This window comes from Triticum aestivum, chromosome 4D (assembly GCF_018294505.1).
Source record: "Triticum aestivum cultivar Chinese Spring chromosome 4D, IWGSC CS RefSeq v2.1, whole genome shotgun sequence".
NCBI lineage: Eukaryota > Viridiplantae > Streptophyta > Magnoliopsida > Poales > Poaceae > Triticum > Triticum aestivum.
In genome coordinates, this window is record NC_057805.1 from 26,019,821 (window position 1) to 26,033,981 (window position 14,161).

General features: G+C 47.8%; 2 protein-coding genes across 2 annotated transcripts; both read left to right on the forward strand.

Moving 5' to 3' along the window:
- The first annotated feature begins 6,211 nt into the window (after positions 1-6,211).
- On the forward strand, positions 6,212-6,868 carry LOC123099488 (uncharacterized). Its single transcript, XM_044521636.1, has one exon. The coding sequence runs from the start codon at positions 6,302-6,304 to the stop codon at positions 6,725-6,727; it is 426 nt and encodes a 141-aa protein (XP_044377571.1). The 5' UTR covers positions 6,212-6,301; the 3' UTR covers positions 6,728-6,868.
- A 1,900-nt stretch (positions 6,869-8,768) lies between these two features.
- Positions 8,769-9,527, forward strand: LOC123099489 (uncharacterized). The gene has a single exon (XM_044521638.1). It carries the CDS (start codon positions 8,887-8,889, stop codon positions 9,319-9,321), a length of 435 nt encoding a protein of 144 aa, XP_044377573.1. The 5' UTR covers positions 8,769-8,886; the 3' UTR covers positions 9,322-9,527.
- Positions 9,528-14,161: the final 4,634 nt, after the last annotated feature.

A 14,161-nucleotide genomic window follows, 5' to 3' on the forward strand; every position in this document is an offset into this window, starting at 1 on the left:
TATGATGTTTTTTTGTTCATAGAACATGATGAAATATGAACAATGCATTAGGCAAAACCTTTACTTTTTTTGAAATTTTCTATTTGAACATTTTTTATGAATGAGAGGAAAAAGGAAAATAAGAAGAGGAAGAAAGGAGAAGAAGAGGAGAGGATGAAGAGGAGAGGAAAAAGAGGAGAAATAAATAAGAAGAGGAAAAAAGAAGAAAAAGAAGAGGAGAAGAAGAAAGGAATAGAAGAGAACAAGAAAAAATAGAAAAAATTCTATTTTTTCTTCTTCTCTCCTCTATTCCTTTCTTCTTCTCCTCTTTTTTTTTCTTCTTTTTTTTTCTTCGATCTTCTCCTCTATTCCTTTTCTTCTTCTCCTCTTTTTATTTCTTCTTCGTTTTCTTATGTTTTATCGGGTCTGTCGTCGTCGATATACCCCTCTCCCGATAACTTCAACACGAGGGGGGGTCGATATACCCCCTCCCCGATAATATTATTTTCCCATGAACGTATGTCGTCGTTGTCGATATAACCCCCTCCCGATAACTTCAACACATGGGGGGGGGTCGATATACCCCCTCCCCGATAATATTATTTTCCCATGTATGTATGTCGTCGTTGTCGATATATATAACTCCCTCCCAGATAACTTCGACATGATGGACGGTCGATATTTATACCCCCTCTCGACCGTGATAACTTATACCACGGGAGCACCCCCCGGCACTCTCGCTCGACCAAAACTCTCGAGGACACCCAAACCCTAGAAATAAACGATGTCGGTCTCCTACCCCCTCCCGCCGCGCCCCTACCCTTGAAGCGTTGCCGAGGCCACCCCAAACCCAGAATAAGGTAGGTCTACGTTTGCACTAATATATCCACCTACTGTCATGTTTGTGTAATAATTTCCATGTTGTAATATTTGCAGAAACAATGGAGCACGGACGAGACGAGCAAGCAGAAGAGGTGTTGGGGGACATAATCTTAGCCGGAGGTGATATCTTGTCGTATCTTAACGACAATGATGGTCTGGAAGAACAGGGTGAAGAAGCAGGCTACGGTGATCGAAGAGCGGAGGAGGAAAGACATGATTATGATGGCTCCGGTGACCCAATGCTGGTGCAAGGAGCCCGTGGTGACGGCTCCGGTGACCGAACAGAGTCCGGCTAGGTAAATATATTAGTTAAGCCTGTGCTGACTAGCTAATTGATGCATTCATTGTTTTGGTATGTACACATATTAATTAACACTCGTCTTTCTTCTTTTTTCTAGCCCTCCAATCGAGCACAACTTCGGTAAAGAGACGAGGCCCGAAGAGAAAGTTGCGCTCGGATGAAAGGTTTGAGATCACAGCAATCGCGCGCGACGGCCAACCGATTGAACCCATCCGGACAAAGGATGCATTTGCTGCTCAGTGCGGGGTTCTAGTTAGGGACAAGATCCCGATCAGCATCCACCAATGGTATAAGCCTAAGAAGGAAGACCCTGAGGTGTCTTATGTCAATGATATGCAGAAAGATGATCTTTGGACTGAGCTGAAGGCAAATTTCACCCTACCGCCAGAGGAGGATCCGGAGAAGCCAGTTAAAGAGCAATTAATCAAGTCTCATGCTCTTAAGAAGATGGCAGACCTATTCAGGAGGTGGAAGAATGAGCTGAAAACGTTTGTCGACAAAGAAGAGACACCAGAATTCATCGGCCGGTATGAGAAGATCAGAGATCACTGGCCCGCATTTGTGGCCCACAAGACATCGGAAAAGAGTAAGAAGATGTCAGCGACAAACAAGAAGAATGCTGCGAAGAAGAAGCTTCACCATCGCACGGGGTCAGGTGGCTACCTCAAAGCCCGGCCTAAGTGGGCCAAGGCTAAGAATGATCTGCTTGAAAAAGGGATCGAACCACAGACAATGAACTGGACAGACCGTTGCCGGACTTGGTTCTTCGGGGCTGGCGGAACCTTGGACCCTGTATCAGGGAGGTGCGTTTGGACGAACGAGCTTTTGAGAATACCAGTCAAGAAGATTCAACAATATATCGATGCAGCGCAGGAAGGGACGTTCGTTCTAGACAGAGAGAACGACGAGCTCACAATGGCCCTCGGGAATCCTGAGCACCCTGGACGGACACGAGGCACGCCAGGCTCCGTTCCCTGGAAGGCTGGTTTTCCGGACGCAGGCGATTACAAAAGCCAGGTGAGGAGGAAAAAATGGAGCAGACCCAAATTCAGAAGCTGCACGAAAGGGTTCAAGCGCTAGAGGAACGAGACGGCAATCGACATGCCGAAACTACCCCCGAAGCTACCCCACCATCTCAGCGGAGAAGCAGCGTGGCTTCCACCGAGCTGGTTCAGCCGGAGCATGTCTTGACGGCTCCTGCTAGCTACGCCGTGGATGCTATCACGGAGTCTCAACATTGCCACCTTATGGCGGAATGGCAGAACTTCAAAGTCAAGGCGGCTGTTGGCTCTGTTTTACCTCCTGAACCCGGCACAACCTACCACTGCCGGCCGATTTCAGAAGGATATGCTAGGGTGATGGTGGATGAAATAACGGAGGGATTTGAGGACCTCCAGCTTGACCACCCTACCGGTGAAGGGGAGACTCAGCTGGGTTTAGCTCTGAAGACTCCGTGCCTATGGCGGAAGGAGCTCATTAACCTTCCGAACTGGACGCCTCCGGCGAGTAAGGGCACTCCGCCGCCGCCTCCTCCTCCGGCGAGTGATCAGGGCACTCAGCCTCCTTCTCCGGCGCGTGGCGGCACTCCGCCTCCTCCTCCGGCGAGTGATCAGGGCACTCATCAGCCTCCTTCTCCGGTGCGTGGCGGCACTCCGCCTCCTCCTCCGCCTCCTCCTCCGGCGAGTGATCAGGGCACTCAGCCTCCTTCTCCGGCGCGTGGCGGCACTCCGCCTCCTTCTCCGCCAGCGCCGGCGCGCCAGGGCAGCCAGCCTCCTCCTTCTCCGCCTCGTCATCAAGGGCGGAAGAGACCCGCCGCCGCTGCGGCTACTCTGGCGCGTCGTAGTCCTTCTCCTCCGCCTCGTAAGCAAGGAATGAAGACAGCCGCAGCCGCTCCGTCTGCTCTGCCGGCGTCTAGCAGTACAGCTGCCAGAGGCGGGAGGCAATACAGATTCGGTCCTTCTCTGAAGACTCCGGAGAAGTTACCATATGAGAAGACCGAGGAGGAGAACGCGAAGATCGTGCGAGCCGAAGTGAAGAACTTCTTTGAAGGGGTCAAAGCAAAGAAACATCCACCTCCGGAGGAGAATGTAGATCCGGTGAAAGCAAAGCGCACTCTGGCTGCCCTGACAAAACCACCAAAGTCTCCGCCAAAAGGCAACTATGAGCGCGTTCTTGCAAAGGCATATGCCGAAGCGGAGCGGTCGGGAAGTACTGTCAGTGATAAAAGGATGAAAGAACGACGAGCTGGGAAAAAAATTGCCCAGCTCGGCGAACAAGAGAACCAATCGTGCCCCCCGCTCAAGGTGTCAAAAGACATCGTCGCTAATGATCCGGGTATGGTGCCCGGTTATACCGATCTTGGAGATTACCTGCCCGACGATGTACATTATGAAATCATGGAGGTGGACGAACACAAATACCATTACGGGAAGCCTCTCGTCAAAGATGTCAAATCTCTAAGCACGATGATGCGAAGACTACATGATTGGTACATGAAAACCTGCAGAGAGTCTGATGGGATGAGTACTTTAACACTGAGAGTTAAACCGGAGCATGACCTCGTTGGAATTGAACTGCTGAATGTTCCATTTGAGGATTTCTTCCAGTTTTACAATCTAAAGTCCCTCGATAAAACAACGATCACTTGCTACTGTCTGTAAGTAGTACTACTTCTGTCATTAAGTCTCTCTATATAGGTCAGCTCTTTCATTGCATGTATTTATAATTATCCTCACTATATTATGCAGATTGAAGATCGCCGAATTGAAGAAAAGACAAATCGGTGATATTGGGGTCATTAACACAAATCTCATAGATGCATATACGGTTGAAAAACATGCCAAAGAAGCTGAGGCCAACTTGCTACGATCGTTGGTATTAAATCAAAACAAAGATATAATACTCTTTCCTTACAACTTCAAGTGAGTGTTACTGTCTTGTGCATATTCGGTTTCCCTTATTAGTCCAGGTTATGGTAATGTAATTGATGACTTATGCATGCATGCGCAGCTTCCACTATATTCTCCTAGAGATTAAGCTTGAGCAGGGAGTAGTAACCGTCTTAGACTCGAGACGAAAAGATCCCCAGGACTATGCGGACATGACTCAAATGCTCGAGAAGTAAGTTAAATCGATCATTATCCACCATATCAGCAACTTTGTTCATTTCCTGATATCAAGTAATTGTTTTCTTTGTCTGGCAGGGTTTGGAGAAAATTCACCACAAAAGCTCCGGGACTGCCGAAGAAGCTGTAATTTAGAGACCCGAGGGTAAGTACTATAGTAGCATGTTCCGCACATCTCCTAGTGATTCAAGCGCTAGTTTTATCAATACCATTTAGCATGCTTGCTTATCAGTTAGATTGACCTCTATTTTTTGTAAAGTGGTTGTGGCAGGAACAAGGGAATGATTTTTGTGGATACTACGTTTGCGAGTCTATCCGCCACACGACCTGTGAGCGGGGCTACTCTGACGAACAATATGAAGTGCGTAAGCAATAATATTCACAATTTTATTTTATTACCATCATTTGTGTCGAGTTTCATTTATTCATATATATATATATTGACCCCCTTCTTCAAATTAGATGTTTCGGATGCGGGATGAACTCCTAGCAGAAGATCGTATGCGAGCAATTCAAGAGGAATTGGCAGCATTCTTCCTTGACCACGTGATCGCTGAAAACGGAGAATACTATGTGGACCCTGTGTTCTTACAATTTAATTAGGAGATTATATTGTAAGAGATAATTATTGTATATATGTAGCCGGTAGTGTCAGATAGATATACGAGAACTTGTTGTTCGACCAATCTCTCGGAGAAGGAGAGGTGGTCGATATCACTTCTCTCTGTATGCATATGTTCAACGATCTTCTGTTTCCTTCATTTGCTTACTAGCTAGCGTGTCTAGTCCTCTCTATACGTATATAGTACGTAGCGTCGACCAAGCACGGAGATAAGAGAGGACACTTCTCTCTATTAATTAGCTAGCTAACACAATATATGAAACACCTAAATTAACCCCCAAAAACCCCCCAACCCTTTAAAAAAATAAAAACCCCAGCCCCTGAAATGCTGACACGTGGATGCTTATTGGTCCCGGTTGGTGGCACCAACCGGGACCAAAGGCCCCCCTGCCTGGGCTGGCAGCAGCGGCCACGTGGAGGACCTTCTGTCCCGGTTCGTGTAAGAACCGGGACTAAAGGGTTAGGGCTTTAGTAACGACCCTTTAGTCCCGGTTCGAAAACCGGGACAAAAGGCCCTTACAAACCGGGGTAAAAGCCCCTTTTCCTACTAGTGCATGTGGTTAGATGAATTTTGTAATATACCTTTAGGCGATTTCTACTGGTTCTGCCAAAGTCATGTGTAGTAAACCGACTACATAAAACATCCACACATTTCCATTCTTCCACGGTATCTGGAGATGGTGTGGCGGTTTCCGGGAAGGCAGGGCATAGTTGACCTTAACTATGCATGGAAGGGGTGACGAGCAAATTCTGCATGCAGTGTGAACAACTTGTGTGCTCCTATGCAACTCCCCACGACCGCCAGCCCACTGTATATACTATACTCTGCAAGCCCGATATGCAGCACTTTTACACCTCAGCAAATCCTTGGTACGCCTATACTAATGTAGAGTGTGGTGGTAGTATATTCCTCGCGCAGATGGTCCACGTGTTACGTACAAAACCACGCGCCGACTGACGCTGCATGCATGTTTGTCGTGCCAGACACGACCGGCCAGATGAGACACGCGTAGTTTCCAGGCAGACTGTCTCTGCGTTTCAACTTCAAACTTTGCTGCTCTATGCTCAAGAATCAAGATGATACTAGCTACTACGCTGATGTGTAGTGTATTCTTCACCCGCACGCTAACTAGCAAGGACTTGTCACATGCCCGGTGAAAACTGTGTACGTGGGGGTGGGGGTGGGGTGCCTTTCCTCGTCATTGCCTACTCATTTCGGTCTATCATCTCCACGTACGTCCGAACGCCCTCTATAAGTAGGTCATGTTGCCTGTGCATCTCTGCATTGCAGTAACAGTTCGATTCCTAGTTTGTCACTCGTTTGGTAAAAGAGCCAGCACTCAGCAGTACTCCTACGTACGTACGTAGTGCCTCGCAGAAACCCTGACCAAAATGGCATGGTGCTCCCGCGCCTGGCTCACGCTGTTTCTTCTTGCGTGTTGTGCCCTTGTGCAGAGGTCCTACGGCTCGAGACTGTCTCCCCGGGAGCCGAAGAATCCCGGGGTCCTGTCTCCACCGATGATTCACGGCGCCGTCGAGACGGAACCACGCCGCCGCGATGATGGGGCGACCGAAGTCCGGCCGTCGACGGTGAAGGGTACGACTGGTCATCATGGAGCAGACGCTGACGGTGGTGGTGAGTCGTCGGAGCAGAGGAAGGGTTCAAGGCCGCCGGTGCTGCAGCAGGCGCTGGGAAGGATGTTGGGTTCGAAGCTGGCGCGGCGGATCCTGGGAGGGGAGGCGGAGGACTCGGCGGCCGGGCCGTCGTGCCACTCCAACAACGCGCACATCACCTGTGCCCCGCCGGCGCAACACTGACCGGGCCGGGTGCTTCTTGCAGTAGTCCGGGAGCTAGCTAGTCCCAGCTGATTCCTTCGTGCCTTGATGCCTCCCTGTAAATTAACAGTAGCTCTTTCGATCTTGTTCTTCCAAAAATGTGAACCTTTCGTTATTGATGATACAGTATATCATAGTAGTTCACTCGTGACCCGCCAGTCAAGACAGTCCCTATAGTCTCTCATTCCATTTGACTCTTAAGTACAGTATTTATAACTTGCAAAGGTGGTCGATCCTCATGCAGATGCATGGAGAACGTATATTGTTGTCTTTTATAGAAGCCGTCACTTTCCATGATTGCGTGTGAAGAGAAAGTCCGCAGCACTCCAGCTGAGTCCAAACTCCAGTTGCACGAATGCGCGCACACGTACGTGTTAATTAGTAGGGTAGGTGAAGGCAGACATGATGCCAGGCAAAGTCCAAACCTACGTATATACTGAGCAATTCCGAAAGAAGAAACGGCCGACAAAGCCGTAAGTTTGACGACGCTGTCATGGAAAGTAATTAAATATGCCCAGTTTCCGTGGACGACTGACTGACTGATTGTCTGTCTTGATCTTGTCTTTGATTTCCTGTGCCTCAGTGCGTGATGTGAACAGGACGAAAAGGTTCCTCCCTTTCGTACGTTTCTGGCTACGATTCCGAATCCATCATACGTGGATGATTTTTTTTAATACAGTACAATCACGATGCTTGTGCGAATGTAGTTCTAAATTATATTATTTTGCTACGTATAACTTATATTTTATCAGTTAAAATGATGGTCAAAATGTGACACGAAATACGAGGGAGATTTGTAAGTGTTATACACACGTACATTTCGTCCGTAACCTTGTATAACTTCATCTGTAATGATATCGTTCGTTCATCCATGCTCATAGTTTCCTTCTACTTTTTTTAGGGTAGTTTCCTTCTACTTTTTTTAGGGTAGTTTCCTTCTACTTTTAGCATGCATATCTTGACCTTTTTGCACCCCCTCTTTTCGTAAGTCGCGCGGTGAGCGAGGTGCTTCCGTGTAAAGGGCCGAGTAGACATATATAGATGCTTTCTCGACCGGTCTCTGCTCCAGCCGGCCACACGCTACACCAGTTTCCGAGAATATACCTAATCGGCGTGCATTTTGGCATCTAGTAGTACTTAGCATAGGGATGTAAGTGGCAAATAAATGGCGTCCACAATCCCGTTTAGTTAGTTTTTGCTAGTTTGATAATGCATTTCCCTCAAAGAAATAGAAAACCTTTTTGAACTATCATATCATAAGTGGACTTTAAACAGGATTAAACGGGACCGGTTTACATCCCTAACTTAGCTGCTTGTGAGAAAACTCACTAGTGCTGACTAATACTCCCACCAGTGCCGAAACTCACTACTCGGTGCTCCGTCAGCTGTGACGACATCTAGGAGTACTATATGCTCGTATACTCTGTGGTAGCGTGCGGGTGCACATAGTCAAACATGGGCGTGCGCGACATGCGACCTCAGTTTACCCACCATATGATTATAGTATAATTAGCTCTGCATGCATGCATGCAGTGTGAAACCTATGCAATGCAATATCCGCCGACCAACAGCCCATTGTATATACTACTTCGCACGCTGGGGATGCTGAGATGCAGCACTTTTACAGCTCAGCGAATCCTTGATACTCCTATACTACTGTAGAGTGTAGTGGTAGTATATTCCTCGCACAAATGGTCCACGTGTTACGAGTATAGAGTAGTAATACAGAACCATGCACGGTATGCACCGACAGGTGCTGCAGGCTTTGTCATGAGACACGCGTAGTTTCCAGGCAGACTGTCTATCCGTTTCGACTTCAAACTTTGCTGCTCTATGCTCAAGAATCAAGATGAGATACTATGCTGATGACCTGATATGTAGTGTATTCTTCACCTGATGTGAAAACCGGTCGTGGGTGGAAGCGCCTTTCCTCGCCATTGCCTAGTCATTTCGGTCACGTACGTCTGAAAACCCCTATAAGTACGTCATGTTTGCCTGTGCATCTCCGCATTGCCATTGCAGTAACAGTTCTATTCCTTAGTTTGGTAAGAGAGTCTGTAATCTCAGTACTACTCTGGTTGTTTCCTCGAAAGAAAGCTCACCTAGCTACGTACCTAGTGCCTCGCCGAAACCCTGACCCAATGGCGCGGTGCTCGCGCGCTTGGCTCACGCTGCTTCTTCTCGCATGTTGTGCCCTCGTGCAGAGCTCCCACGGCTCGAGACCCCCTCCCCGGGAGCCGCAGATGGCTGGGGTCCTATCTCCGACGATGGTTCACGGCGGCGCCGCCGAACTGCTCTACGACGACGGGGCGACGGAAGTCCCGGAGGAGAGTGCGACCGGTCATCGTGGAGCAAACGATGATGATGGTGGCGCGGTTGCAACTTCAGCGATGGGTGGGGATGGTGTTGTGTCGTCGGAGCAGAGGAAGGGTACAGGGGCGCCGGTGCTGCAGCAGGCACTGGGTTCGAAGCTGGCACGCCGGGTGCTGGGAGGGGAGGCGGAGGACTCGGCGGCCGGGCCGTCGTGCCGCTCCAACAACGCACACATCACCTGTGCCCCGCCGGCGCAGCACTGACCGGGCCGGGTGCTTCTTGCACTAGTCCGGCAGCAGGAGCTAGCTAGTCCCAGCTGATTCCTTCGTCCCTTGATGCTTCCCTGTAAATTAACAGTAGCTCTTTCTATCTTCTTCTTCCAAAAATGAGAACCTTTCGTTATTGATGACCCATGATACTAGTATACGTGATTCATTCGTAAGGCGCCGTTCAAGACTTGATTCGGTTTGAACCTGAAATATTAATTCTTAAAAAAAATGAAGGCAAAAGATTTACCTCATCGATATTAATTAATCATAAGAGAATTGCCCAGTTGATTAACGGAAAACCGGGCGAAAACCGAACCTCAAGTGTTTATAACTTGCAAAAGGTGGTAGATCCTGATGTAGATGCATGGAGCACGTATATTGTTGTCTTTTTTGAAGCCGTCACTTTCCACTTTTCCATGATTGCGTGTGATGAGATACTCAGAGTGCGGGCGTGATGCAATCTCAGCGCACCTTCTTCCACTCCAGCTGAGTCCAAACTCCAGTTGCACCAATGCGCGCGCACGTATGTGCGATGCGGAGCTTTGGTCTATTTTAAAATTTCTGAAAAAAAATTACTCTTCCTTTAAAAAAAAAAATTTGGTCAAAATATCGTGAATAGTGACCTATAGTGACTTCATTCGTAAGGCACCGGTCAGCACCTTTACATTTCTATCAGCACCTTTTTTTATAGTAACAAATAAATTTTGTCTTTTTCGCTATGAAGTCAAAGTTGGTTTATTTTTTGTGAAAATTTACATACTAATGGGCAAGTAAGTCAAGTTTATTCTAAAGATAGTTCTTAACTATTTTGACTATTTTTGTTTAATTATTAAAAAATTCCCCATATAGGTTGTATTTCACAAGTACGTGCGGGTGTGCTAGGTGAAGGCGGACATGATTGCCAGGCAAAGTCCAAACCTACGTAACGAATGATTCCGAAAGAAGAAACGACTGACAAAGCCGCAAGTTTGCCGACATGTGGTGCCTGGGAAAGTGAATAGAGCGAAAAGGTTCCTCCCTTCCGTATGTTTCTGGCTACGATTCCGAATCCATAACACGTGGATGATTTTTTTTTAATACAGTATAATCGCATATGCTCATGTATAGTCACATGTATAAAGGTGCATACATACACTATCAATACGAGCCGGCGCAGGATTGACGAAATCACCACAGACGTCTCATAGTAGTCGACGGAAAGTCTCCTTCCACTAAATGAATATCGCCGAAAAGCCTAAAATAATTCAAAAAAAAGATGCAAGCATCAATGCTAAGTCCAGACTCGAACCCTGACGGGTTGGGTTCACCACAAGAAACTAACCATCTGAACCTCAGAGCCTTAGAGCTGAACCAAAGTCCATGCATGGCCAGCCAGGCAGGGTGGGTGTGTATCTGGAATTTTGGATATCTTATTTCCGTAACACTTTTAACTCATTTAATTTTCACGACGGGGTCTCCTTGAGGAAAATGGGCGTCCTTTGTCTCCTCGTCGTTGCATTTTGGTTTCACTCTGTAAATCCCTCGATATGACGGTTCCGTACATGACAGTGTGGCGAAGCCAAGAGTTCGAAATCGTGATGTCAAATACATGTGTTCAGATGAATTTTGTAATACATTTTTAGGCTATTCCTACTGGTTTTGCCAAAGCCATTATCTGCATGCATGGATGCATCCTGTGTGAACCTGGCGATACTCGTGTGCTCCTATGCAACTCCCCCGACCACCAGCCCATTGTATATACTCTACTCTGCAAGCCAGATACTACGCAGCACTTTTACAGCTCAGCGAATCCTTGATACTCCTATACTACTGTAGAGTGCAGTGGTAGTATATTCCTCGCACAAATGGTCCACGTGTTATCGTGCAACGCCACGCGCCGATAGGCGCTGCATGCATGTTTGCCATGCCAGACACGGCCGGAGGAGACACGCGTAGTTTCCAGGCAGACTGTGTCTCCGTTTTAACTTCAAACTTTGCTGCTCTATGCTCAAGAATCAAGATGAGGTAATAACACTAGTGGTGCCTAAACTTGCCATCGATGTTCACTTTGGTGCCTAAACTTGAAAAATACACCGAACTGGTTCTATAACTTGACAGTATGGTTCAAATACGGTTCAATCACGTCTAGATGTGTATGTATTGCTGACTAGACATGCCAGCATGGCGTGAGGCCCACTTGCAGTGCCGGGACAGACTGCCATGAAGAGTGTGCATCTCAATGACCATCGGGTCCCACCTGTCAGTGCACAACTGAAATAAACTAAAAAGTTGCAAAGCTGAGATTTGAACCGGCGAACTGTGCGCGGTGCAGGACATGCACCAACCAACTCCCCCGTGTAATTCTGCTGTCTTTTAAGCACTTCAACGTTTTATACATCCAATACAGCCGTGGAGTTAAATGTGCTGCAGCTATTGCACCAATTTTCCACATGCTAGTTTTTTTATTTTAGAAATTACAGAATATTCAGGTAGTATATGAAGGGTCCATGCTTTTAGGAAATGTATCTCTAGTTGTAAAAAGTGTTCACTTGTTTAAAAAAGTATATGTGTTTGTGAAAAGATATATTTTCGAATAAAAATAAATATTACAATATGTGTGAAAAAAATAAACAATGGCCTAGTGTTCCCCCGGGATTTTATACATTCTTATATTTCAATTAGCAAATTTTAAACTGTACATACATTTATCTAGTTAAAAGAACATTTTAATCACCTGAATTCATAATAATACATAAATATGTTTTAATTACATTAACATGTTTTAACATAAAAAATTATGCATATTATTTCTAAGACAAGTAGATACTAGCTTTATTTTATTACCATTACAATAATTTGCATAAGTTTTAGAAATTAAAAACAAAAAAGAAACCCACACGTCGAAGGGTCACGTACAAAAGGAAAAAGAACTAGTATGTAAACAAATGACCACATGATATGTTTTTAAAATATGAAGATTTTGAAAATTAGATTAACATTTCAAAAATGTATAACTTTAAAAAATTCCAAATTTATTTTATTATATGTGTGAATTCTTACAAATATTATGAAACCGTTTTGTTAATTATTTTTTATTATTTCAATTTTGTGGATATTTAAATTTGCATTAACATTTTTCGAGGGGTCATTAACTATTAATTCAATATTGTGACTATAGTTTGAATATTTTTCTAAAAAACGAAAAATAACTAGCATGTGGAAAATTGGCCGACTGATTGCACTCTAGTTAGCTACATAAAGGTTAGGGATGCATAATAGTCAACTAACTTTCCCTGGTGATATGGTTTGCGCAGGTCCTTCACAACGCACAGGTCGCCGATTCAAATCACAGTCTTTTTTCGCGAATACGGAAAGCTTGCGTATCATTGCATTGATAGAAGGAATAGAATGAGTACAGCGGGGATACAACACATAACACAAACGCAGACATGCGTGAAATGGTGCCTGGAGCAGAAGGAGAGGGGTGCTCGGCCCAAACAAAAAAGGAACAACACAACTAGAACCAACCCAACCCGAACCAAGAGCGACAATGCCGAACCAGCGATAAGCCTCAACATCGCCAAGCCAACACTGGGGACACCACGAGCGAGCAAGATAGCGCCTTCAAGAAGGAAGACGACGCCGAGACGTCTTCGCCATCCGGTCCGAAGCAACCGAACCTAGAGTTTCCCCCGAGCTCGAAGAGGGACGCAGCTGAAGGCCATGACAACGCCTTCAAGAAGGAAAACGCGGGTACGAGGCCGCCGGGGCCGGAGCAGCACCAGGAAGGACCCATCGTGAGGAGCCCCGTGCCTACCAGTACCATTGACGCCTCGCCACCGCCGCACGAGAGCCATCACGTCCGCACGAGGGGAAGGAGGTGCCGCCGGAGGAGGGGATGGGGCGCCTGCACGGGGCAGGCCGCACGCATCCCACAACCCGGCGCAAGCCCCGTGCCCAGCTGCGGACGGCAGCAGCACCAGGCCGCGCCGCCAGTGGGAGGGGGAGCTGCAGGGATGGGTGCCCATGGCCGCGGCCATGGCACCACGCATCCACCACCGGACCGGCAGGGGGCGGGGGCAGCAGCTGGATGGGGGAGGTGGGGGCGCCCGCGACTGCTATGGAGGAGCTCGGCGACGGGGGAAGCGCGGCAGGCCGAGCCGTGCGGGGGGCAGGCCGACAAGGGGAGGCCGGATCCGGCGCCCGGCACAGCCAGGGCTCACCTGCAGCCCCGCCGGACCAGCAGACAGCCGCGTAGGGGGGTCGGGGGGGCGAGGTGGAGCGCGGGGGAGGCCAGATCCGCCCCGCCGCCACCTTCATGGGGTCCGGCGCGGCTTCGCCGTCTGGCCCTCTGGCGGCAGCGATGCGGGGGAGGGCGGCGGAGGTTACCTCTAGCGGCGGCGGGGGCTATGGTTCCCCCTTGTCGCCAGAGGAGGGCGACGCGGGGGGGGGGGGGGGGGGGGGTCCAACTAACGAGCCTCCATTCAAATCACAGTCGTGCTTCATTTTTTTCGGTTGTGCACTGACAGGTGAGCCCCGATGGTCATTTAGACGCACTATTTCCTTGTCGGTCTGTCTCGGCACTGCAAGTGGGCTCCGTGCCACGCTGGCATGTTTAGTCAACAATAGATACATATCTGTACGAGATTTGAACCGTATTTGAACCATACCGCCAAGTTATAGAACCAGTTCGATGTATTTTTCAAGTTTAGGCATCAAAGTGAACATCGATGGCAAGTTTAGGCATATAGCTGGTGTTATTACCTCAACCAAGATGATACTACTACGCTGATGTGTACTGTATTCTTCACCAGCACGCTAACTAGCAAGGCCTCGTCACATGCTCGGTGAAAAC

Excerpts from the sequence above, each read along its gene's own strand:
- LOC123099488 (XM_044521636.1), top strand. The coding sequence starts at position 6,302 with ATGGCATGGTGCTCCCGCGCCTGGCTCACGCTGTTTCTTCTTGCGTGT.
- LOC123099489 (XM_044521638.1), top strand. The coding sequence starts at position 8,887 with ATGGCGCGGTGCTCGCGCGCTTGGCTCACGCTGCTTCTTCTCGCATGT.